At 45.5% G+C, this 25,790-nt stretch overlaps 1 protein-coding gene and 2 non-coding genes across 5 annotated transcripts; all 3 read left to right on the plus strand.

The window, feature by feature from the left end:
* The first annotated feature begins 481 nt into the window (after positions 1-481).
* On the plus strand, positions 482-24,001 carry NCL (nucleolin). 3 transcript variants are annotated; one of them, XM_066602761.1, is made up of 16 exons: positions 525-543; positions 10,784-10,873; positions 11,558-11,653; positions 15,735-15,939; positions 16,561-16,701; positions 18,701-18,847; positions 18,931-19,023; positions 19,512-19,635; positions 19,726-19,871; positions 19,979-20,105; positions 20,399-20,547; positions 20,964-21,087; positions 21,250-21,383; positions 21,741-21,873; positions 22,297-22,562; positions 22,653-24,001. In XM_066602761.1, the coding sequence occupies exons 2-16, from the start codon at positions 10,856-10,858 to the stop codon at positions 22,715-22,717; spliced, it is 1,968 nt and encodes a 655-aa protein (XP_066458858.1). In that variant the 5' UTR covers positions 525-543; positions 10,784-10,855; the 3' UTR covers positions 22,718-24,001. The 3 variants fall into 3 exon arrangements, with proteins under 3 accessions (XP_066458868.1, XP_066458849.1, XP_066458858.1); XM_066602771.1 differs by lacking the exon at positions 10,784-10,873 and having other exon boundaries at positions 482-543; positions 15,735-15,897; XM_066602752.1 differs by lacking the exon at positions 10,784-10,873 and having other exon boundaries at positions 488-543.
* On the plus strand, positions 16,769-16,837 carry LOC136594250 (small nucleolar RNA SNORD82). The gene has a single exon (XR_010788537.1). It is a non-coding gene; the product is annotated as a small nucleolar RNA SNORD82 (small nucleolar RNA).
* On the plus strand, positions 21,437-21,509 carry LOC136594295 (small nucleolar RNA SNORD20). Its single transcript, XR_010788570.1, has one exon. It is a non-coding gene; the product is annotated as a small nucleolar RNA SNORD20 (small nucleolar RNA).
* Positions 24,002-25,790: the final 1,789 nt, after the last annotated feature.

Consider the following 25,790-nt stretch of genomic DNA (forward strand, 5'->3'; position numbering starts at 1 on the left):
TAATGCAAACAGGCATAGGAAGCGGAGCACAGGCAGCGGAGGAAATGGTATATTCAGATCTGCACAGCTGCCAGTGCCAGCCTTCCTAGTAGAGATTCACAGCACATTTAAATGGAAAAAGGGGAGAAAAGAGACAGATTGTCAGCCATCGAGAATAAATTATGTAAGATCTCTGCAGTAGCTTCAGTGAGGGTCAGCACAATGTAGTGAGCTGGTGATGGGCTGTGTGTGCCCACGCTCAGTGCCAAGCAGTACAGTGATCATGAGATGTGTGTCTGCACTGGAAGGTTGTCGTCTGTAGAAAGGTTCTGCAGCTGCCATCACTATCATATACTACAGTGGAATCACAGCAAGGTGACCATGTGTGCAGCGGGCGGGTGTAGCTGTCATAGGGTGTGGGAGGAGAATACTATATTGTCTAATATGCAGCCAAGGGGATTATGGGAAATGTAGTAGAAATAGGAGACAGGAAGTCTGTGAACGAGAAGTAAACAAACAGCGCACAGTGGATTCCTCAGAATGAACAGCAGAAAAAGGGAAAAGGTAATGGAGGGACTTACTATAGTATTATGAGATAATGTATGACTATTTCGAAATTTGACTTTGGACTCAAAAAGAATATAAATTACATCTCTTTGTAGAAATAAGTCAATGTACTGTGATAAATTACTGGTGATAGAATTGATACCTGAAAAGAATTGATACCTGAAATAATAGTAGTTTTTTAAAATAATTTTCTTTTTAGAAAGGGGGAAAAAATTGGTAAACAGTGATTAGAAACGATGAAGAAATCTCTTTTGCGAAAAACATCTGATTACTAAGACCGTATTGATGAGAGTGGTAAGATTGTCTAAAACAGCAGGGGTAGGATCAGCGAATGGGAGTATAATAATCTCTATCTGAGGGAATTTGTATTGCCTCCTCAATATAAGAATGCCCAGGGGCGAATTGGGCAATTAAAGTGGCCCTGGAAACAAATTACAAAGTAGCCCCATGTTGTAGGTTGGCCCAAACGGCCTGCAAGTGGGGCAAATTCAGGTAGGCAGGGGTCAGCAAATCGCCTGCCGCAGCCACAGAGGAGGTAGGAGGGAGAAGCCTATGTGATGTGCATAGCTCGCCGCAGCAAATTTACTATGATGCAGAGAACATGTTAGAACTGATGGTGTACATTAGGATTTATGTCTAACTCGTTAAGTCTCCATGACGTTAATGAATATCATATAGCAGCTTGTCTTTAGCTGCTATGACAGACGTTTATGTCAAGTGTCCCGCCCCGCATGATCCCCTTGCATACAGTTGAGCTCCCGCTGTAGTGGCCAGGATCAGTAAGACTCCGATCCGGTCATTTAACTCCCTAGATGCCAATAGCGACCATGGTATCTAGAAGGAGGGAGCCTATTTGTTCACATAGGCCCCTCACTAATGCAATCGTGGGTTGCTGATGGGTAACCATGGTGGATAGAGGCATAGGAAGGGCCCTCAGGAATGCCACAGCTGTATGACTATTAGCACCACCTAGTAGATTGTCTAGCAGTTTTAGACACACATTGCTATATTGAATATACCAAATATCACATTGTGATGCCGCTAGTGGGTTTAAATAAATGACAAAAGAAATGTTAATAAAGTTTATTTAAAATTAAAAACAAATATTTTTATTTGGTATAAGTGAAGTGAAAATAAATCACACACACCGTTTCCATGTAATCATCATGGCCATATAATTCCCTTCATACTGTCACTGCACAAAACCCATGATACCAAGGCCATCATTATCAATAATAGCACAAGGGACAAATAATACCGCCATACCATGGTTATATATTACCACCACAGAGTGATTAATACCAACATACTAATAAACAAAAGAAGTTAAGCAACACTATTTAACCCGGCCAGGGTGGGACCCTAAGTAAGTGCAAGAGCCACGGGTATTGCTGAAAAACTACTATACAAAGACCAATATAGTGGCCATATAGCACTGTATGGCCGCCTGCAGACGGCCGGGACGAATCCTCTGCGAGAAATCTCGTGCCTGTAGGGACCAGTGCGGGTCTCACCTGCTCCCGCGGCTCTGACTTCTGCGCATAACAGAGCTGGGCCGCCGGGAGTGACATTTCTGTGCGGACCTCTGCTAGACCCGCACAGAGATAGAACATGCAGTGATTTGTTTTCCGCGTGTCTTTTCACACGGACAAATCGCGGACGTCTGGATAAGATTGCGTTTTGTAATGCAATCCTATGTAGGCGGGCACGGGCGGAAATTCTGTGGGAAGTCCCGCCGCAGAATTTCCTCCTGTGCGCAGGGGGCCTATACCAGAACTAAACGCACACTTTGCAGACTGCATTAATGATTAGTAGTAATGCCACCTGCTGTGACTCACACAGTAAGAGTATCTGTCTTTTTGTGCTCCCTGTAGGCCTCATGTAGTAAGTGCCACGTTTTGTGTCACTCACACAGTAATAGTGCCCCTCTCAATAATAATGCTCCACTTATGCCCCAATTCAGTAATAATGCTCAATATAGGCTCACACTCAGTAAAAAAAAATGCCCCAATATAGGCCCCCATTCAGCAATAATGCTTCATAAAGGCTCCCACTTAGTAACAATGCCCCATATGGACCCCATATAAATAATAATGCCCCTCAGGCTCTACTATATGTAATATTACCCATATAGGTTCCCACTCAGTAATAACGCTCTGTATAGGACCCCACACAAAAACTCATGTCATCATATTTGGATAAAGGCCTTTTTTTTATCCACACTATACATTGGTGTCTTCCTGCCAAGTTTTTTTATGTCCTGTGCACCTCCAGCTCTCTGAAGAAGCAGCAACTGGCCATGAAACACATGATCGCTTGATCTGATAAAGAGGATTAAAGGTTTAATCCATGGATTCTTGATTCCAAGCAGTAAGGTTGCACCAGCAGCTCCCATGCCGTTGCTTTTCCATCTTTCATTAAAGGGGTCTTCCCATGACAATCCCTCCGTCCTCTCTGGTTCCTGCTGACCAGGACTACGGCCTCCCTCACACAGGGCGTTTTATACAGCGTTTAGCGCTGCCTTTTCAGCCCAGCGCTAAACGCTGTACAACACTCCCATTCATTTCAATGGGGCTGCTCACACAGGGCTGAAAATGCAGCGCCTCCCAACGCTGCGCTTTGACAGCGATGCAAGTTCTATTTTGGGGCGTTTTCAGCCCTGCGTCGCCCATTAAAATGAATGGGCAGTGGTTTTAGCACTGCTGAAAACGCGGCAACACTTGGTGCCGCGTTTTTGGCAGCGTTAACCGCTCGCCGATTTTCGGGGTGAAGGCTTGCCATAGAAGCCCTACCCTGAAAATCAGTCCCAGTTAGGTAGAGAAAAAAAAAAAGTAATCACCTAGCCGCTGCAGTCCGGGTCACGGCCGCTGGTCTCTGCCGCTGATCTGGGCTTCCTCTGCACTCCCAAGTCTATTGCCATAGGCCAGGTTTGAGAACCCCGCCTCCGACAATAGAGTGCGGTGATTGGTTATCGGCACGCTCAATGTCCATTCACAGCCCTTCATTGACTGTCTCAGCCAATCAGCGCCGGCAAGCTCCAATTGGCTGAGACAGTCAATGAAGGGCTGTGATTGGGCATCGAGCAAGCTGAAAACGCAGCCAAAACGCTGGCATAAAGTATGCCAGCGCTGCTGAAACGGGGCGGGATCTGTAGTAAACACAGCTTTGAAAAACGCTGCGCTTCTGCACACGCCCCGTGTGAGGGAGGCCTCACTGCTGGAAGAGAACATACATAGTAATGACTGATTACAAAAGCTTTTCCCTGATATAGAACTCATCCTTTACACAATCCCATAATGTTCAACCATTTAGACGACATCTGTTCATATTTATATGCAGTATTGCATTGCAGATATACCCCTTTTTCTCAAGGTAGCAGACAGGATTTAAAAGTAAAGCTACCCGTAGTGTGAGAGGGGCTTCATCTAGCCAGTGTTGGGCTATTACTGCCTTTGCTATGTATAGAAGCCTGACTACTGCTATATGTACTACTCTATTGGTAAGTTATTTACTAGAGATGAGCGAACGTACTCGGTAAGGCCGATTTCGCAATCGAGCACCGCGATTTTCGAGTACTTCACTACTCGGGTGAAAAGTACTCGGGGGCGCTGTAGGTGAGCGGGGGGTTGCAGCGGGGAGTGGGAGAGGGAGAGAGAGCTCCCCCTTGTTCCGCGCTGCTACCCCCCGCTCCACCACGCCACGCCCTGCCCCACAGCGCACCCGAGTACTTTTCACCCGAGTAGTGAAGTACTCGAAAATCGCGGTGCTCGATTGCGAAATTGGCCTTACCGAGTACGTTCGCTCATCTCTATTATTTACATATCCAAGTATACATACAAATGGAGTAAAGTCTAGAGTGACCTTATACACAGTATGTATTAAGGAGTGTATCTTCATCCTATTTAACTTTAGACATCGTCATTACATATGTATTATAGCTTCTACCCACTAGCAGTTTTTTCTTAACGCTGCGATGTCGCTGCGTTTTTTTCAATGGGACTTTCTAATGTTAAAAATCGCATAAAAATCGACTGTTTGTGCTTTTGCGATTTTTGAGCGATGCGATTTTAACATTAGAAAGTCCCATTGAAAAAATGCAGCAATATCGCAGCGTTAAAAAAAAAAAAAAGCCGGGTAGAGGCCCTAAGGCCCATTTAGATAGGATGACTGTCAGGCAAATGATTCTCTCTGACAGAGCAGCCAGCAGGGGACTGGGGCAGCTGTACATTTTCTCTCCTCGCTCTCCCCACCCCTCTCCATTGACATAACATAGCTGCCATTCAGCACTGAACAGCTGCTATTTACACTACGCGATCAGCATTCAGCTCATCATCCATCATTTATGCAGCATAAACGATGGACGATAAGCTGATCGCTTAGGGCTCATGTCCACGGGCAAAAGAAGAATTAAAATCCGCAGCGGATTTTAACTCTTCTCCTGCCCGCGGATCCGCACCCCATAGGGATGCATTGACCACCCGCGGGGTAGATAAATACCCGCGGATGGTCAATAAAAGGGATTTAAAAAAAAAATGGAGCATGAAAAAATCTGGACCATGCTCCATTTTCGTGCGGGTCTCCCGCGGGGACGGCTCCCGCGGGCTTCTATTGAAGCCTATGGAAGCCGTCCGGATCCGCGGGAGACCTAAAATAGGAATTTAAAAGAATTTACCCATCCGGAGCGGGCGGGGAAGGTCTTCTCTTCCTCACGGCCGGATCTTTCTTGCTTCGGCTCGGCGGATGTGCCCAGCGCATGCGCGCGGCACTTCGGCGACGTGCCGCCGGCGTGACGAGTTCATCCGCCGGCCGAAAAAGAAGATCCGGCCGTGAGGAAGAGAAGACTTTCCCCGCCCGCTCCGGATGGGTAAATTCTTTTAAATTCCTATTTTCAGCGCTCATGTCCGCGGGGCAGGAGGGACCCGCTGCAGATTCTCCATGTAGAATCCGTAGCGGGCCTGATTTTCCCCCGTGGACATGAGGCCTTAGTGTAAATAGCAGCTGTTCAGTGCTGAATGGCAGCTATGTTATGTCAATGAAGAGTGGTGGGGAGCGCCTCCCCACTGAGAGCCAGCGATACTAGTTGCCATGCAGCAGCACAAGAGCGAGTATGTGCGGAGACGAGTGTCGGGCATCGTTTGACCAACAACTGTCCCATATAAATGGGCCTTTAGTCCCACAGTTTGGGTCTTGCATCATATGCAAAGAGGTTATCTCTCACACCTATATCATATAGGAAGGCTAGGGTGTGATATACCCTATGTAACTGATAGAATTGTGATAGTCTGTGAGATTCACTTTATCATCGTTTAGGAGTCATCTGCAGAATTTTGTCCCAATACGAGTCCTCAATGGGACCAGTATCTGCCTCCCACTTACTCTTAGCCATAAGGATGTTGCATATTTAAAGGTCTCCGTAAATGGCTGATACAGTACCGATGTTACCCGCAATTGAGGAAGATGTCTCCATAATGTCAGCCAGAACGCGTCATTGGCAAATGTTTTGTCGGGGAGAGGCAGAACGAACCAAGAAACAAAAAAAAGAAAAAGCTCGGCACCCAGCGTTCCACATACAAAAATGCTCGAGTCATCCATTGTAGTCAATGGGGTTCGTTACTCGAGCAGAGCTCTCGAATTTTATGAAAGTTCGACTCAAATAACGCGGACCCGAGCATTTGGGTGCTCACTCATCTCTAATAATTAACATTTCTTAGCTTACTTAATCCTGGTAGCCAATGGATATCCCAAATTGTAGTTCCTGCCCTTGTTTGACTTGTGTGATATTTGAATGAGGAGACCTCTATGATAAGCTTTCATGGCCTCCCATTCTATGAACAGGTTTGTTGTTTGAGTATTTAATGTAAAGTATTCATCCATTAACCCTACACGGCTTAACCAATAAGCATTTGGTCTCCATGGGGTACGTCTCCATGTCTCTTTTTGTGTTTGTATCTCAATTAACATAGGAAAGTAGTCTGATAACGATCTGGGCAATTATTTGACTGACACTGTGCTATTATATAGTAATGCATTAGCTACTGCTACACCAATACCTGGTAGGGATTGATAGGTACTACAGAGCCAGCAGTAATGTTTAATCCCCGGATGTTTGGCCCTTCATGAATTCAAAAGTAGTGTTTCTTGCAGAAGGCGTGCCTGTGAGGTGTGACGGCTCTCGCTCATGGCTCCTGCCAACCTTACTCTACCCTAGTAGGGGGTCTGTAACTGTTAACCCTTTCCAATCCACTGTCTGACCTCTGAAGACATTATGATTTAAGGCTGTACAGCTCCGATGTTGGAAGACGTCCTCGGGGTTCTCTTACTGTATATTGCCAGCCTCTTTGCTGTCGGAGGCTACCCAACGTGTCACCTCATGCAGTACTGGCTTTAGCCAGCATATAGCACCGTTGTATAACGGCAGAAAAAGAATAAGCCCCCTAGGAAAACCAGGATACAAATTGGATTGGAAAGGGTTAAAATCACCGACCACCAGAATAGGAGGGTTTGAAATTCCCACCACAAATTCTTATATTTGGCGTACAACTGTTCCATTAGAGGGCGGCAGAACATATAATAAAGCAAGGATACAGATATAACAAAGGAGCGAGCTTCACCGGGACGCGCTGTCAGGAACCGTTTACCTGACACTCCTGTAAATGGGGCTTTATTCATGTGCCCCGGGTGAAAACTATCCCCCGCCCAGCATACTGCACTTATATGCAAATTTGCTTTAGATAAATGCATTTTAGATGGCTAAATGACTAGATACTAAAAGTTTATTCTTTTCTAATCACTTTTTATATTCTAATTGTATTTTTTTTAAATACATGATTCTGGGGACAGCCACCCTGGCATAGCTGATACCCTGCAGTTTAAAGACATGCCACCAGAACCACACTGGCGAGTGTCTTAAGGTATGTTCTGGGATCTGTGCAGATTCCACCTGCAGTAAGAGAAGAGGTGAGCTATGGCCATTACCCATTGCCAACAGTAACTAGGGTTGCTTGTTGCGATCACACAGGCAATAAAATTTGACAATTTTTGCAGAATCCAATCGGGTTAGCCCAACCCAATTTAAAAAAAAAACCAGCTCTCATGCTGATGGTAGCAGATCTTCGATGAATGTGGCTCGGTGGTTAGCACGGTTGACTTGCAGTGCAGGGGTACTAGGTTAAAACCTTATCTGCATAGACTTTGAAAAACCAATGCAATGTGAATGTGGCCGGACTTAAGGTGAGTTGAACCTAGGAGGTCTGCCGCCGGCAGCCGTTACACGCGAGGTGCTGGAAGGCAGGATGCAGGTAATGGGGCAGCAATTATAATGTTGTCATGCATCAGTGTGTGGGCTCATCTACCCAACTGTAGTTGGCCTATAACGTAAGATCCAGACATCCTGGGCGGATTTGGCTTCAGGGCACTCGATTTTATGTAAACATGTTTTACTCTCAGTAGTTCCTCAGAGCTAAATGTTCTATTGGGACTAAAAAACAATTAAATACATTTTGTATTTAAGTTAGAAACCATTAGGCTGGGTTCCCACAGGGCAGATTTGCCACGGAATTTCACTGTGGCAAATCCGCCCGCGGCCGCTAATCTCGGGATTGGCCAGCCAGATTCTCAGAAATCTCGTCCACACGGCACGGCCAATCCGCTGCGGTAAGTCAGGCTGGAACTGCGGCTGCGGCCACCGCAGCCGCAGCTTTAGAATATGCAGCATGTCTATTTATCTTTTCTTTCCGCCACGGCCGCGCTCTCCTCTATGGGAGCGCCGGCTGGGCCGCTTCAGAGCCGCCGCGGGTTTTTCCTGCGGCCAAACCGCAGGATTTCCGGCGGGAATACGCCCAGTGTGTACCCAGCCTTAGAAATCCGTGAACACAGATATTGCAGTTACCACAACGATAGGTGGTATGCAAAAATAAATAATGTGGTTTATTGCACCCTGGTGGACAATCTGGTGAACTACACCAACTGCAATATGTTATATGTCGACAGACCAATAAGAAACCATCAAATTCCCTTTTTCTACAGAAAAGCAGCCAAGATGATGGGCAATGTTTTTTGTCTCTCCTGTGAAGTTTGATGGCTCTGACATACCACCTGTTGCAGTTACCACGACGATATATAATATTCCTATAATCAGGACCACCTCTACAAATTTGGGATTTTTTTCCCCTACACTTTGTGTTTCACACAAACCCAGCTCTGCAGGCAGAGACCGTGTACGGGCCAAGTACGCACGGTGCACACGGGGATCTGGCAACACGGACATGCAGTGCGATTGGTTTGGTTATTTTTTTTTCAAAATTCCCCGTCTGTTCAGCGCAGGGATGCGTTTCGAAACACAGCAATGCTTACATGGGGCAACGCTTTGACACAGAGCCCTTAGAACGGCTCCATATCATACGCAGAGAAATAGTGCATGCTGCGATTTATTTCACTTGCAGATGGATACACTGCTGTGCACGGAGGAATGAAAGCCTGCTGACTTACCGCCTCCATTCATGGCGTATGTGATGAAAACCCACCGGTGGACATGGTCATATCTGCACAGCTCATGAGTAGTACAGCAGCATAGCCCCCCCCCCCCCCCCCCCCCCAACAGAGCTGAGCTGCAGTACCACACATGACCCACAGACAGGGTGGCGCTGTACCTGGATGAAAGCATACAGGTTTTTCTAATCCTGCACGTGTTTTACTTTGTCTAGCTGAGAAGAGAGAAGGCCGGCGTTACATCTTTAATATATGTAATAAAGGGGGTGATTAAGGATCGGGAGGGAAAGGTGTAAAGAACAAGGAGGCGCTCTGCAACCAGAAAATATCATGTTACTGAAGGAGTAGTAAGTCAGAACAGACTTCCAGCCCCTGTGGTTGGCGACTCTTACGTAGTAGGGCAATGGCTGTCTGAGGGGCTGCCAACAACGCCGCAGGAGGTGCGAGTGACGCTCATCTTATTTTTTTTTAAATGCTCATTTAGGCTCCTGCCCACGGGCAGATATGTGCGCCCGCACCGCTGATCCGCAGCACTTAGCGCCCATAGCATGCTACGGGAAGGCGATTCTTCCTGCACACTTGGGGAAACCAATCGTGGTTTCTGCAAGTGAAGCAAAGATGGCAGCATGCTCCATTTTTCTATGGATTCCGCATGGAGGGCTCTCATTCAAGTCAATGGAAGCCGTCCGACCTGCAGACAGGCCGCGGATCCCGCAGTCACCTGGCCACGCAGTACAGAGAAGCAGCAGATAGTGCGGCCAGGTTCCTGAGACCACCAACCCGTGCGGTGGTCCTCAGCGCATCGGTCCCAGCGGGGCGGTGAAGCAGCCCTGGACAGTTTTGGCAGGAGCACTTGGAGCCCGCTCACCTGTCTGGGCAGAGGGTGGCACCAAGTACCCCACCGCTGAACTTCACCCCCTCAGCTGGTGGACCAACAGGACCTCAGCCATTGGAAGCACCAAACTATCTGGTCAGGACCAAAGCCCCGCAGTGCTGCCCTGGAGAAGAGGGCCATTCAGGGGCTGCCCATAGCAGCAGTCCCATGTAAAGCCGCACCAGGCTAGTCTGTGAGGCAGAAGCCGGCGGCCACGCTGAGCAGTCAGGAAGCTCTGGGCTGCAGCAGCACTTCTACCAATATGCCCGACCAGCACCGACCACAGGTGAGGGCCGTCTGTGGGCAGCAGTCAGCGCTCCCGCCTCCCCAGCAGCCTGTCCCCTCACATAGCGCCCGCGACTACTTCCTCCACTGCAGTCACACAAGCACGTGACCTTACCAAACGACGGCCGGCCCGCACGCTTCCACGGTAGCCCCAGCAGCAGGTACCCGAGCCAGTGACAGAGAAGTAGCACCAGCCTCACTGCCTACTCGAGTAACAAACGGCCGCCGCAGCGCACAGCTAGCTGCTAAACCTGCCGTACCCACGTGGGAATCCGCTACTACGCGGCCATTTTGGCTATAGTGAACACCACATGGTAAAAATACCCAAAATGGCCACGAGAAGCGTCGCGGCGGACTCGCTGATAGGTCCGCGGGAGTCTCGCTACCTCATTGGTTGGAGGTTTGCGTTCCAAATCAGCTTTCTCGTCTATCATTGGCTACACGTTGGATGAGGATCATAAAGGCGGAGAGAGGCAGGGGGCGGTGCCTGCCCCCCTGTCATTCACGGATTGGCTACTGGCTAACACGTGACTTTTAGTCTTTATTAGCGCCTTCTCCAGATCTCTGCTGCCATTCGGTTTCTTGTCTTAGGTTCCTCGTGTTCCCTGAGCAGCGCAGGCACGTGATCGTCACATCCACGGGAATCGCACATCGACTGCCGACATGGTGAAACTAGCTAAGGTACAGGAGCGCGTGCGGTGGCGGGATGCGCTTTATTAACAAAGCGGTTAATCACGGCAGCCGTTATATATACGTTTTATTTTGGTGTTTTAAGCCTTTCGGTCCGTGTGTGTTTGTACGTTTCGGTGACGATAGGTCGTAGCTATACGATGACGGAGTAGGCTCGATGTAGCTCATTGTGGCCTAGTAGCTCGGTGGGAGGCTTGCATTGCGCATGCGTATTTAAGAGCGACCTCCCTCCCCGCGCGCGGCGGGCGCCACCACCAGTGTCCCGGGGGCTTATGTGGCTAATGGCTGCTGTGGATGGGTACGAGGACGCGGGGTTAGCCTGGCGGTGGAGGCGCGGGACTGGCTCGGGATTGTTGCTGGAGGTGTGCGCTGCCCTAACGGCGCCATTTTGTTTTCCCGCTGGTTCTACCTCTCGCGTGCCGTCCCGGCGCTCACTTCCGCCCGCACGCGCTGACGAGGAGCACGTGGTTGTGGAAGCAGTGGGGTGATCCACGTGGCCGCCGAGGACGATACCACCGGCGCTGGGGGAGAGGGGGGGGGGGGGGGGGTCGTGTCACGTGTCCTCCACATGTGCCTCCCGGTTATGTGCTCCGTGGTAACACGGTTACCGGCCATGTGGGGGTTTATGATGGTCGGTGGTGACTGCTGCTTTATTGTATCTACTCTCACTTACAGGGAAGTAAAGCACAAGGCAAGCCTAAGAAGACGGCCCCTCCCAAGGACGTGGAGGACAGCGAGGACGAGGAGATGGAGGAGAGCGAGGATGAGGTGGTGAGTTACTTCACGGTTTTAGCGCCAGTACCCTTAGGAAGTTTTTATATAATGGGCTCTAGGGGGGGGGGATCCTGTTTTTAGTTTTCCAGCAACTTTTTAAAGTATCCCCTTCCAGCGTGCTGAGCCTTAAGGCCGCCAGTCCACGGCCGTAGCGATATAACTGCTGCCGGGGAGCGGTATATCACCGTGATTTCCCTCGATGACCCTATAATTATGCTGGGTACATTGCGCCATGGCACGATTTTATACGCGAGTGGGTAATCATGGTGACTCCGCTGGTGTACATGGGGCCGCACTTTCCATAGCTATCTTAGAGTGCTCATTAAAATATATCACCCGTGGGCAGGCGGTCTAAGGATGCCAGCACATGGCCGGGTCACATTCCACTTGCAGGGTCCCGCAGCGGTAGCCGATCCTGTGCCCAGCTGGTGACCCCATGTACCCGGCTGCAGTCTTCATTAGCGGGGGTTAAGTTCGTTACGGCTTGTTTTAACGGCTCAATGTTGCTGTTTTATTGCCCTTTATCGTTACTACTTCAGTACGCCGCGCTTCTAGTGAATTCCTTCATCCTACACCGCTGGTCACTAACATTCCCGTGTACCTGCTAGCATTACATGAAGGACGTGTGTGTACAAGGGTCTTACATGCCGCAAGCAGATGTTAACACTTTAGTGACCGGCCATCTGTGTGCTTGAAGTGATCACTGCAGAGCGCTGGGCTGATGTAAAGTTACGCACAGCATTTTACAACCACTTCCAAACACATGGAGAGTGGCAGTGGGTGCCAACTTATCCTCCCCTGGCTCCACCACACCTGTACCCATACCTATATGATCCAGCCCCCTGGCACATGCTTTCCAAATGTGACTAGTTTCCTGCATTATGTGAAAATGGGCCGTGTTCATGGTTTTTGCTGGTTTTATGAACCACAATTAAAGCATCAAAAACCACATGTAGATTTAAACAATACATGCCATGTGTTAAAGTATTTTTAATAGTGTAAAGTGTGCAATCATATACAGGAGATACCAGTATGGTCCATATCACTATATACAGGAGATACCCAGGTTATACCAGCATGGTCCATATCACTATGTACAGTGAATGTATGTAGAACTTCTGTAATCTGTGATATTGACCATGCTGGTGTGAGGTCGGTTTCACATCTGCAATGGAAGCTCCGGCCAGGGATTCTGTCACAGATCCATGTTTTCTTCCGTCAGACGACTGGCAGACCACATTATAGTGGGTTAATTCGATCCCAAGACTGAGTCGTTTGGCCACAAAGATTCCCCTTTCCTGCTCCCTGAATGGAGCAGAAAAGCAGAGTCCCCAATGCAGGTGTGAAACCACCTATACTAGCTGTAGATATGTTACCACTATATATAGATGGACCATGCTGGTATGACCTGGGTATCTTCCTATGTATAAATATATATGTACAGCTGGTAAGTCATAAATCTCCCTGTATATAGTAATGAGCCATGCTGGTATAACCTGGGAATCTGTATATAATTATATGCAGCTGGTAAGCTCTACATCTTCCATATCAGTGATTATGGGCCATGCTGGTATAACCTGGGTATCTTCCTATGTATAAATATGTGTACAGCTGGTAAGTCATAAATCTCCCTGTATATAGTAATTATGAGCCATGCTGGTGTAACCTGGGCATCTGTATATAATTATATACAGCTGGTAACCGCTACATCTCCCATATACAAAGATATCGGCCATGCTGGTATAACCTGGGTATCTCCTGTATATAGTGATATACCAGCATGGTTGATATCACTACCTATAGGGTGTATAGTTTATGCCGGTAGTACATATATATAATTATATACCGGAGATTCCCCATCCCTTAGGCTCTGAACGCTTTTTGGTTGCACGAGCGAACAAGTCCGTGATGCCAGCACCAGCTCGTTTGCTCTTACAGCCTGCTTAGACAGGCAGATCTCACTGAAGACGCAAGTGGAACAATGATTTTTATGCCTGCATCAGACGAAGCAAACGATTCTTTGTTGTTGGCTTGCATTTAGGCCCCCTGCCCACGGGGCGAAGCTCTGCCGCCGATTCTCCGTCGGTCAGCCCTATCTGATAGGCTGACCACGGAGAATCAGGGCAATTTGCAGCATGCTGTAAATTGCCTGCGGCAAGCGGAGAATCAATGATTCTCTGCTTGTGGACAGGTGCCGGTGCTTTCCATAGCAACGCTATGGGAGACGTCGGCCAGTGTGATTCACCGGCAGTTTACCGCCAGCAAAATCACTGCTGTGGACAGCGGGCCTTAGACTGAACAATTATCTTTCACTCATCTGAACGTTTTTTTTTTTTTGTATTTTAGCGATCATTAGTTTTGTCTCAGAGCCCCTTGGCCTATCTTGATACCAGGCAGCTGACACGGGTCCCTTTCACATGAGACCTGTTCAGCTGCCAACATACTGTCATCGGAGTGGGTGGGCTCGCTTCCATTGGTTGTCACACCATCCATGGTTACCATGCCCATGCATAGCAGGTTTCTCCAGGTGATGCACCATGACAACTGTGGGTGAGGTGAACCCAGTGCACAGCCCAACCATCACCAATGAGAAAAGTCACCATCTTAGGACATGGGCATCACTGTAACTGGCTATGACGGGTGTGCTTTTCTCCCCTCCCCATAGGAGGCGTAACTGTTGCACGGTAAGACTATGCCTGTTGTGGCTGCACAGTATTGGCTTCCAGCTCCTTACCCTCTTCCATCGGAGTGAGTCTGTGCAGTTATGGCAGGCATTGGCTGCCTCGTTACTCCCTTCCATAGGAGGAGTAGCTCTAGAATGGCGACACCCCGTGTCTCTGACTATGTAATTACGACGAGCGCCATCTAACCACGCCCATAGAAGTAACTGTAGTGCTATACTGTTATCCATCAGTTATGGCATGCACCAAGCTCCTCATTAATAATTTCTACGGACGCAGTGTTGGGCATGATAGCAAATGCCGCTATCAGGCTGCCATATTTACATGCCTTCAAGCAGTAGATGCATTACTGCCAGCCTCCATGTGTGACGGGAGCCTGCAGTGCATAGACATGTAAGGCAGCCCCACTACCCCTCCACAGGGTGGAGGTTACTACTAGACTCTGTTGGACATGATACAATGACTACAAGTCTCAGGCTCCTACAGGAGTACTTAAGATATTTATTAGTCTCTGTATCTGACATGATTACGCCATGAATGTGGACCGGGCGTGGGGGGTGTTACTGCCAGACTGCCTCTGAATGCCCACCCCCATAGGTGATCTTTCTCCCAATTTCCCCCTCCCTGTTTTGGGAACCATTTCAACTTGACGGCACAGATCCTTGGATCATCCGGCGTTCTCGATTCCCATAGCAGGTCACTTTGCAATGGGCTGCTCTTCCATCTAATCCATCCTCTCCATTACTGCATGAAATCAAGAGGGATTTCATGCTGATGGCATTGTATGCAGGCTCCAGCTGAGTTGGTGGTTGGAGACTGCGGTTAATTTCTCCAATGCACACAGAGAAGGTTATACAGCAGCACTGAGCAGTGCAGATGTCATCCAGCTGTTGCTGCTGTTGCCTCTATTAAGGGCTCACACAGGCATGGGGGGTAGCTGCATAATACCGTAACATACACATGTAGTATGCATATTTGCGGCAAACTTTGACCCATAGACTATAATGGGTGTATTACATGCCAAAATAGGACATAATGCAATTTTATTTCCCCACGTGTAAAAATAAAACCATCTGGCCCAATGTAAATCCATAGGGCTTTTAGGACTGCGTATTGTGCACAATACACCCATGTGACATCCTTATAGACATTTGCAGTCAGCAGCTATAACCTGTTCTTGGTGATACTGATAATCCCTTCCTGAAGACAGATTTTACCCCTGACTTCAGAATGGATGATCCGTGCAGATGGCGGAGGGAGTCTGACCACTAGAGAATTAAATATCAGTGCAGGGAAATGTCGTCTTAGTTTCTTCGCTTGTGCTGTTTAGCTACACGAAAAATGACCAGCTAACATGGGCATCATGCTGGTTCTTACATCACATTGTCTTTCAACAGATGGAGGTTCCAGTCAAAACGCCAACTAAGAAGGCAGCCACTCCTGCTAAGGCCACCCCAGGGAAGAAAGGGGCTACTCCTGCCAAGGCTACTCCAGCTAAAGCTACTCCAGCCAAGGCTACACCGGGGAAGAAGGGCGCCACTCCGGCAGGAGCCAAGAATGGTAAAAAGGCGAAAAAGGAAGAAAGTGAAGATGAGGAGTTTGGTGTGTATTTGGCACTTATAGTCCAATGCATTAGTGTTTGAATGTAATGGGGTGCAGCTGGTACTTATTACTGCCTGGCCAAACACTAAATATAAGTAACCAAGCTAGTAGTTATCACCATAGGTGATTTGAGTAGTTGTTTGAACTACCTGTGGTTATTTACATTTTTTATATCAAGGAGGGCAAAAATATCTTCTCCTATTCATGTATTTGTCACACTATAAAGGGGAAGCAGCGGTAATTGTGTGTGTGTGTGTGTGTGGTACCAACACTTCACAGTGCATGGTAATCATGAAAGATTATGGGCCTAGACCACAACTATATGTCCCCTATCTGCAGGAGATTAGTGGGCATCCAACTGCTGAGAACCCTGCTGATCTTCAAAACAAAACTCCTTGTTTTGTCCCCTGCTTGTCACTATTGGGGTGCAGTAATCCCATGGCCAGGGGGACACGACTCTCAGAGCTGACACCCCCTCTGATCAGCAAGTTATCCCCCTACACTGTGGATGGGGGGGGATACCTTGCAATTGTAGTACTACCACCCCCCTAATTATATTTAGTAGACATGCAATCATGGGAATTGTTTCTCAATAATTAACATAATATTTTTTTACTGTAGATGAAGAGTCTGAGGAAGAAAAGCCTGCCAAGAAGCCAGCTGCCAAAATGCCAGTAGGTAAAGTAACAGTATCTGATGATGACGATGATGAGGAGGAGGAGGATGACGACGAGGAGGAAGAGGATGACGAGGAGGAGGATGGTATGTTATGATTCATGAATGCACCAATTACAAATCGGTTAGATATTTCCTATATAACCACATATTCAGCACAAATGATGAACATTTATGGGACTTAATACTGCAAACCCCATGATGACCTTTTCAGCTGATGTGCTATTCAGTGTTAGTTGCTAAGGGAGTTCCGTCAGTAGTAGTGGACCTTTCAGTGTAAACCCATAATGCACCTATTTTGTGATGGCTGGGAAGGGCTGCTTCTATTCATACCATACAGCAAGCTGTCACTTTAGCATTTCTGATCATGTGTATTAACTTCTGGAGAAGAGAAAAGGCTAAGAAGCCATTTGTATGCAAAATGGCATCCAAGAACGAATCTGAGAATGAGGAAGGTCAGAATATATCTGAATAAGTTTGAACACTTGCCTCTCACCCCTTAAAGACTGCCCTTTTTACCCTCTTTGTCTCTCCTCAAGGCAACCAACAGGTCATGGTTTCTGGATTGCACGGGTGATTGTCAGTGCCTCAGCTATTGCCACCAGTGGTGTTCCTATAGGATATCCTGAAAATATGACCTGTTGCGGCCCCTAGGATATTTTCCATGTGAGAGCTGTAGTCTAATGCCATGGTGACATCTGGCTTAATGACTGCTGTTAGCTGTGAGGGTAACTTTGTCAAATTAACAGGAAAGCCCATCAGACAGCATCAAATAGCTTCGGTCATTTTAAAGGTTTTTTTTCTGACCGGTTTATGCAGTCTTTGACTGATTCCTTCATTTTCAAAGTCCACTGTTGCATAGGATATGTAATGGTTGGGTCCATCAGCAAATATATATGCCCTGAAATAGACATGACAGGAGAGCAGACATGTTCTTTTATAATCCCTTAAAGCGACTACCTGGCTTCAGGACAATTCTATCGTGGATGGAGGGTATATCGCCTATAGTTCTCTGCCGGTTCAGAGTCCTGTGTTTGGCCATCCAAAAATGGCAACTGCAGCTTCCTGACTACATAATGCACACTGGCCAATCAGAGCGAATATGGTGCATAGGTAGTGGTCTAACCTTACCAATGTGGATTAGGTCATTGGCTGATGTATTCAGACTACCTAATCCCCATAGTACAGTGGTAGACTACCTGCTCTCTGATTCAAAAACGGGCCCTGATCCGGCAGAGTGGAGGGATGGCAGGGAGCCACTACTGACACTAAACCTCCCCCACGGTTCTTGGACAGCACTCTTGATGCACTTGTGTCTTTACACCAGCTCCTGGACGTGTGACATGCATACAAACTGCAGGCGAGTGTATAGAGCAGCTAAATTATACATCCAAGTCTTGGCTGTTGAATCCTTAGATGCCATTGTCAATAGCAATCACAGCATCCAACTATGATGGCGAGGGTACCCTCTGCATAACAACTATCAGCTCTGTCCTCTCCATGACACGACTGCAGTGATGGGTTGCTATGAGGCTGCTGCCTTGATAGAAAGTTAATGGCATAATATAGTGCAATCATCTACATGGGCTCAAGACGTTAAATGGGAAAACCCCTTCTTATTGATTAAATAATAAATATTAGCTTTGCTGGATCCCAAAGCCTTAAAATATCAAGTTGTAGGTGTCTAAAAATAGTACCAATAATTAAAAAAAAAAAAAAAAAATGCAGCTCGCCCCATTGATGGGTGGCACAGCTCATCAATGTAAAAAAAAAGTGCTATTGGTCTCAGAACATCTTGTAAAAATAGTAAAACCTGGCAAAATGTTTCATAGCCCTGACTTGTACTGACTGCAGAAGAAAGGTGACATGTCTCTTTTATGCAATGAAAGCCATAAGAAATGCAGCTCACTGATGGAAGAATAAATGTAGGGAGAATATGGACACTAATCCAGCTCGCAGTTCTTTTTATCAGCTCACCAACAAGTCCTTGCATGTAAACATGGCTGCAATCAAAATAATTCAACCCCCATTGTTATAATAGATTCCAACTTTATAGTTTGACTAAAATATTTAAATTCCAATTTAGATGAGTTGATGGAAGTGGCACCTACAGCAAAAGGTAAAAAAGCTGCTCCTGCTAAAAAAGAGGAGGACGACGATGAGGAAGATGATGATGACGAAGATGACGACGAGGAAGAAGATGATGACGAAGAGGATGATGAAGATGATGAAGGTGTGTATGATGAAAACTGTCTTGATTTTTCGCTTTGCCTTTTTTATTTTATTTTATTTTTAATACGTTCTCCTTCCATTTAGGAACTGTAAAGGAATCTGGAAAACGCAAAAAAGAAATGCCACTAAATGTAGCCGCACCAGAGAAAAAGAAACAGAAGACGGAAGGAAGTGAAGGTATTTATCTGGCTTGGACTTGGTTTTTCTAGCATTTCCACAAAATCTGGTGTTGACTGCAACCGTGAGCTTTTATAGGGACAAAAGTTGGAAGCTTTACTGCTCACAAGGTGTCAATTGATCGGTACTGTTTAACCCCCTCACTCCCAAGCCATTTTTCAGAGTCTTCGTTTTTGTGGGTTGTTTTTATGACACCTTTTAATAAGCTAGAATTTTTTTTCTCTGGTCAATGAACAGGATAAATGCAATTTCTTTTTTATATTTTTTTTAAAATTTGGACTCCATGTATTAACCAATTTAAATTTTTGTTTTATTCCTGGAAGACTGTAAAGGCAAGGGGCTTTGAACATATATATATGCAGTGGGGGACTTTAGATCATTCACTTGTACTGCATTCTGTATTACTTCAGAGTTGCAGTATGTTCTTTTACCATTTGCCTATTAAGCCTTGCCTAAGGCATTAATCCCATCACTTTTATTCTTATAAGGTTTGTCGGTTTTTGTTGCCAACTTGAATTCTGCTAAGGACTTTGATGAGCTAAAAGATTCTCTGAGGGAGTTTTTCTCAAAGAAAAGCTTACCTGTGCTGGATGTCCGTATTGGAGTTTCAAAGTAAGTGGTTTGTTTTGTGTTTTTTGTACCCCCTGGAAAATCTGAAAGCTGCACCAGATCACCCCTAAACATATACCATTTGTACTCTAGGAAATTTGGCTATGTGGATTTCTCTTCTGTAGAAGAGGTTGAGAAGGCAATTAAACTGTCTGGAAAGAAGGTTCTTGGTTTTGAGGTTAAAATTGAAAAGGCAAACTCTCCTGCTGAAAAGAACAAAAATGCCGAAAACAAGAAAGGTATTTAATTTGTTATAATAGAAATGTATTGTGTCCTGATTATGTTTACGATCTGCTTACACTCTTCACTTCTAACTTATTTTGTGTAATCACATTTTTTTTGACAGAGAGAGATGCCCGAACTCTGTTTGTGAAGAACCTACCTTATAGCACAGGGGTTGAACAGTTACAAGAGATCTTTGAAAATGCCAAAGACATTCGCCTTCCTGTTGCAAAGGATGGATCCAGTAAAGGGTGAGTTAATTTATCACCGAATATATTTGTCATATATAAATATGGCTTTAAACTAGAATATTCATCAAAACCGAAAATGCTGAAACTTGTGGAAACTAATTCATCACCATAAGTGTTTTAGATTGAACAATTTACATAGTCACACTTTTGAATAGGCGTTCTATAAACTCAGTTTCATAAATGTGCTTATGCACTGATATATTACTATTTTATATATTTTTATATTTTGCTTGAATTACATTTGGCTATAAGCTGTTAAATTGGTCAATGTATGACTACTTCTCTTTATGTAGGATTGCTTATGTGGAATTCAACACAGAAGCAGAGGCTGATGGAGCCATTCAAGAAAAGCAAGGTACAGAGATTGAAGGTCGTTCCATGTTCATAGACTACACTGGTGAGAAGAGTCAGAATGCTGGAGGCAGAAGAGGAGGACCAGGAGGTAAGTGTATAGTAACACTATTTGAACCAGTGTTCCAAGACTTAACTTCTCCCATTGGTTTAATTTCTTAAGCCACTTAAGATCCATACAGGAAGCTGCAGTGTTGGCTGCTTTCTTGCTTGTAAAGTATTTCAGTTTGAACCACTAGTTTAGTGGCTGGACATGAAGACCAATGAGAGAATCTGTGTACTTGTGTAGATAGTAAAGTTCTGATCTAGTGTTAAATTATTCCATTTGAGGATGGACTTCATGCACATCTGAAAAGGCTTTTAAAATTGTTACTGTTACAAATGCATTTTTACTTCTAGGCTATGTCCTGTCCAAATGAAAGTATTTAGATGGCAATTCAACTTCAGAAACTATGACATTAATTTAAATGTGTACATGGATATGACTTGTATTTCTTTTTTTCCTAGGAGAAAGCAAGGTGCTTGTTGTAAACAACTTGGCATACAGTGCTACAGAAGACAGTTTACAGGAAGTTTTTGATAAGGCAACGTCCATTAAAATTCCACAAAATAATCATGGAAGGCCCAAAGGGTAAGTGTTATATAATGTGATCTATAGATATATAGACCCTTATTGCTTGCTAGTTTATTTTCTGTGATGCAGAAGATGTTCAGATATGGGTTGGGACCCTGGGATTAGCAATAAAAATATAAACTTGATGACAATGTCATTGAACCTTTCTTTTATGCACAGATTTGCTTTTGTGGAATTCTCAACCGCAGAAGAAGCAAAGGACGCCCTAGACTCTTTCAACAACACAGAGATTGAAGGCAGGTCAATACGTATTGAGTTCAGCCAAGGAGGTGGCGCCCAAGGTGGTGGAAGAGGTATGAATATCATCTTTTCTCCCCCACCCCCAAAAAAGAGACTAGGTTTGTGCTGGAAATGATGATAAAACAATCTGAACTTCTGATGAGAACTTTTTTTCTCTAGATAGTCAAGTACTGATCCAGCTGTAGGCATTGCATGTCTTAATATCCTGGGAATGGTGCTATTACATGAGCACCACTAACTCTTGTGATTTAGCTAGAATTGCCAGGCTGCATCTAGGTTTGCAAATTCATCCTGGTAGTTATCAGCAAATCATGAGCACTTGTGGTGACTGGCAACACTCATGTACTAGTACCCTTACAGGCTTGTTCTAATGCTGACGTGTGTTCACTGATCTTCCTGAACTGTTTTAGGATCAGCTCAATCAAAAACGCTGTTCGTCAAAGGTCTTTCTGAAGACACAACTGAGGAGACCTTAAAAGAAGCATTTGATGGCTCTGTTAATGCAAGAATAGTAACAGATAGAGAAACTGGTACATCAAAGGGGTAAGTTCTAGGTTAGAATTGTCAGATTTTCCTGGGAAAAATGGCAATGTTTGTAAGGACTCCAAACCTTCTCATTGAGCTCTGTCCAGCCAGTATTTTTGTGGCTGTAGATGGATTCGCACGAGAAGAATAAAAAAAATGCACTTCCTGGCTTTAAGTCCCTCAAGTGAGGTTTGAAATGCTTCAGTGCAACATGCTAACTAGAATAAATGTCCCTTCATTCATTCAGGCCTTCATCACACTATCTGTGAGTGTGAGTTGGGCACAGGACATACTGCAAGTTTTCAGGCAGATTTAAAGTCAATGTGAATAGCTTCAGAGGCCTATAATAGGGCTGTGTGCTGTCCAAGGATTAACACTGATGGCACACAGTCCAAACTATGGTAGTGTGCACCTAGGCTTAATGTTTTTGTATCCTTGCAGGTTTGGTTTTGTAGACTTCTCTACAACTGAAGATGCTAAAGCTGCAAAAGAAGCAATGGAGGATGGCGAAATTGATGGAAACAAAGTTACATTAGACTTCGCAAAACCAAAAGGAGATAGCAGGGGTGGCGGCCGTGGTGGATTTGGCGGTAGAGGTGGCGGCCGTGGTGGATTTGGCGGTAGAGGTGGCGGCCGTGGTGGATTTGGCGGCAGAGGTGGTGGCCGTGGCTTTGGCGGCAGAGGAGGTGGCCGTGGTGGATTTGGTGGTAAGCTCACTATATCTCACGATACATTGTTTGCTTATTCACATTTTTGGGAAAGTGACTAATTATAATTTTTTTTAAAATGTACTTTAGGTAGAGGAGGTGGTGGAGGATTCCGAGGTGGAAATTCAGGAAAGAAAACAAAGTTTGACGACTGAATGGTTTGATTCTTTTGTCTCCAAGCTTCAAGCCATCTACCTTTTACTGAAAGGACTCTGAGGGTAGGAGGAGGACTCTTTGTTCCCTTCCCTGTCCCACCCCCAATAAAACTAGCATTTGCAGAGCCTTCTGTGTGGACATTCCAATGTGGAGACATACCTTTTCCTGTTGACACCTGGACATCGTCATTTCATGGAAGATGTGACTGTATCTTACAGACTTTTTTTTTAAGAGTGTGTGTGTTGAGACCCCGTAATGAGATTTGTCAACTTGTGTTTAACCTACTGTACATTTATACATTTTTTTCCCCCCTCAAAATCCTGTAGTATTTTGCTCTAAATGCAGAATGTTCTGGTTTGTGCTTTCAGCAGCTTGTCTTCAGATTAAAGGACCTCATCTGGTTATGTATTAGTATAACTGTTTTCAAATATTCTGCTCTTACAAAAGTTCATTGTTTTGTACCAACTTTTAGTTAGTGCTGTTGATGTAAAATATTGAATGGTCTATGAACTGCCCTCTGCTTTAAAAGAACCACTCCAGTAATCGTTAATGAAGCAATGCTCACATAAAGAGCTACCTTGGGAGATGGCTATAAATTGTTGGGGTGATCACTCATGGTGCTTTTAAATACAATTGCTCATCTTGCATTTCCTGTGTTCCATGAATGGCGAGGGCAATTGTAATCATTGGCACGTTGTGATAACCACTTATTTCATAGAATACATTCTGTATATATGTTCTTGGTTTTTGAATTTCATTTAAGCTACTTTCACACTGCTTTTACAGTGAACTTTCTGGATCTGAAAGATCCTACCGCATATGTAAAACATATCTATAAGGCCTCCATTCACACCCAACAGAGGCAAAGTATACAACGGTACATGGTCTTCCCGTCCTCGCCCTTGTATGGACTAGTACAGCACAACTCCATACAGAGGCATCCAGTAAAATACTGTCTAGTATGTCTTCACAGTGGGAGCTAATGGATGCCACTGTATGTGTACTTATACTGTGCCAACCTTCAGAGGTATATGACAAATCCTCCTGTCATATAACTCTGACAACTTGCAAAATGGTGTAAAAGTAGCATAATGAAACGGGGTTAAATTGTGCCTTGGAAGGTGTATGCACTGCTAAGTGGGAGAGGCAGCCCTAGTGAACATGTTTCAGAGGTGCATAATGGCCAACCTTGTTTAAGTCTTTAAAATACCAGCACTAACAGCTAGAATATTGTACTCTATGGAAAAAAATGTTTTAACAGTAAAATTAGGTTAATATTTTGACCATGGTGTGTGCTATGTTCCTCAGATGCTGTATATGTATAGATTCTGTTAGTACGTGTTACTAACTGTACTTTACAGTGCAGATTGGCTTGACTGTCAAGGACCCAGTGGCCAACATCTGTCAAAATTGTGTAAGGGGGAAAGCTGGCCTTGCCTAAAACTAGTGTGCAAGGCTTGTATATGGTAGCCCTTAAATGGGTGTACAGATTTGCTCAAATCTGCATCAAATGGCAGAAGGCTCCTTTTTTGTCAACAAGTTGATCAGCATTCACAGGCTGGGACCCCCTAGTGATTCACTTGTAACACATGGGGAAAGCAACAGTAAGTGTTGACATTCCCTGCAAAGTTTGCATTATCCACTCCATCCACATTGGTGGGTTGACTGTAATGTGACAGATCCTCCAGAACAAAACATGAACTTTGTTAGAGCTATCTAGCCAGCAAGAGTCCTGAGCAGGGAAGAGGGGTATTCCAGTAAAGGGCCTATATATCACTTGGGACCCCCACCTAATCCAGAGGATGGGGGCTCCTGTTGTATCCACAGCACTGACCTGAGTGAATAGAGCTGGCTGTGCATGCACGCTGCTTGCTGCTCCTTTCAGTGTGGCGATTGAAAATAAGCTGAGCCCTCTGGTTAGTATAACTGTCTCACGCAGCATCACTGCCCTGCAAAATGCACTGATTACTGGATGTCTCAGTTTAGTGACATGTCCAGATGTCGGCTGTAATCAGTGTAGCTCCTGTGTTTTGAAGGACAGTAATGCTGTGTAATAGCAGCCTTATGGGGTTTCATTTTGCCCAAACTGCGTGTCAATGATGGCTCCTTTTCAGTGCATTAGGATCATCAAACGCCATTAGCGGTTGTGCAATAGCACCAGTTGCAAGGCCGAACCTGCAGGTGCAGCGCAGCAGTTGTAAAAAAACACAAACATGCACTACAGTGGTGGCGCCCCCCAGTGTCTTAAATGTAATAGGATGCCTGTAAGGCCAAATGAGCTGCCTTGTTAGCTTGCGCAGTGAATGGCTCATTGTTTAAACAATTTGTACGCAGTTGTAGAATTGGTCATTTACAGACCTGTATGTTGTACACATAGCTTAATTCTATTTATCTGCACTCATGGGTGCTACTAGTGTAAAAAAAAATATATATGGCAACACACTGGAATATACTGTAGCATGGCATGTGATGAAGGAAAAATCACCCTTCATGGCTTCTGTGAAGGAAACTACTTTGCAGGGCTCCACATGGTGACCAAAATGGTCTTCCAGTGTGCCCTAGAAGATGGTGTGAAATCAGATGCAACAAGCAGGATTTTGGCACAACGGCTTAATGTTGTCTTGAGAGGATGGAATATTCTGCAACAGCATTGCAGAATATACTGTCCTGGAATTCCACACGGTTAGGCCCAATGTCCACAGCCGGATTTGATTTGCGGAGGATCCACCCTTAAAGCCGTCCATAAGGAAGTATGGGCGTCCGCACTTCAATTTGCACGTGGAAAGCAAATCGCAGCATGCTGCTTTTTTTTTTTTTTTTGCGCGGATTCCGTGTAAATGGCTTCCATTGAAGTGAGTGGAATCTGTTCAATCTGCTGCCCATCTGCAATTGACATTGCAGAGTCTGTAGCAAAGCAGAAGTTTAAAAAAAAAACGCACACTTCCGCACATGTCCTGCCTTCTCTTTTCTGTACTGCCGACTGGGTCTGATTCCGCTGCAGGCTCTCGCATGCAGAAACTGCTGTGGCATATTCTATCCCATGTGAAGGCTCCCTCTAGGTTTCTAGCATAT

Source organism: Eleutherodactylus coqui, chromosome 1, assembly GCF_035609145.1.
Source record: "Eleutherodactylus coqui strain aEleCoq1 chromosome 1, aEleCoq1.hap1, whole genome shotgun sequence".
NCBI lineage: Eukaryota > Metazoa > Chordata > Amphibia > Anura > Eleutherodactylidae > Eleutherodactylus > Eleutherodactylus coqui.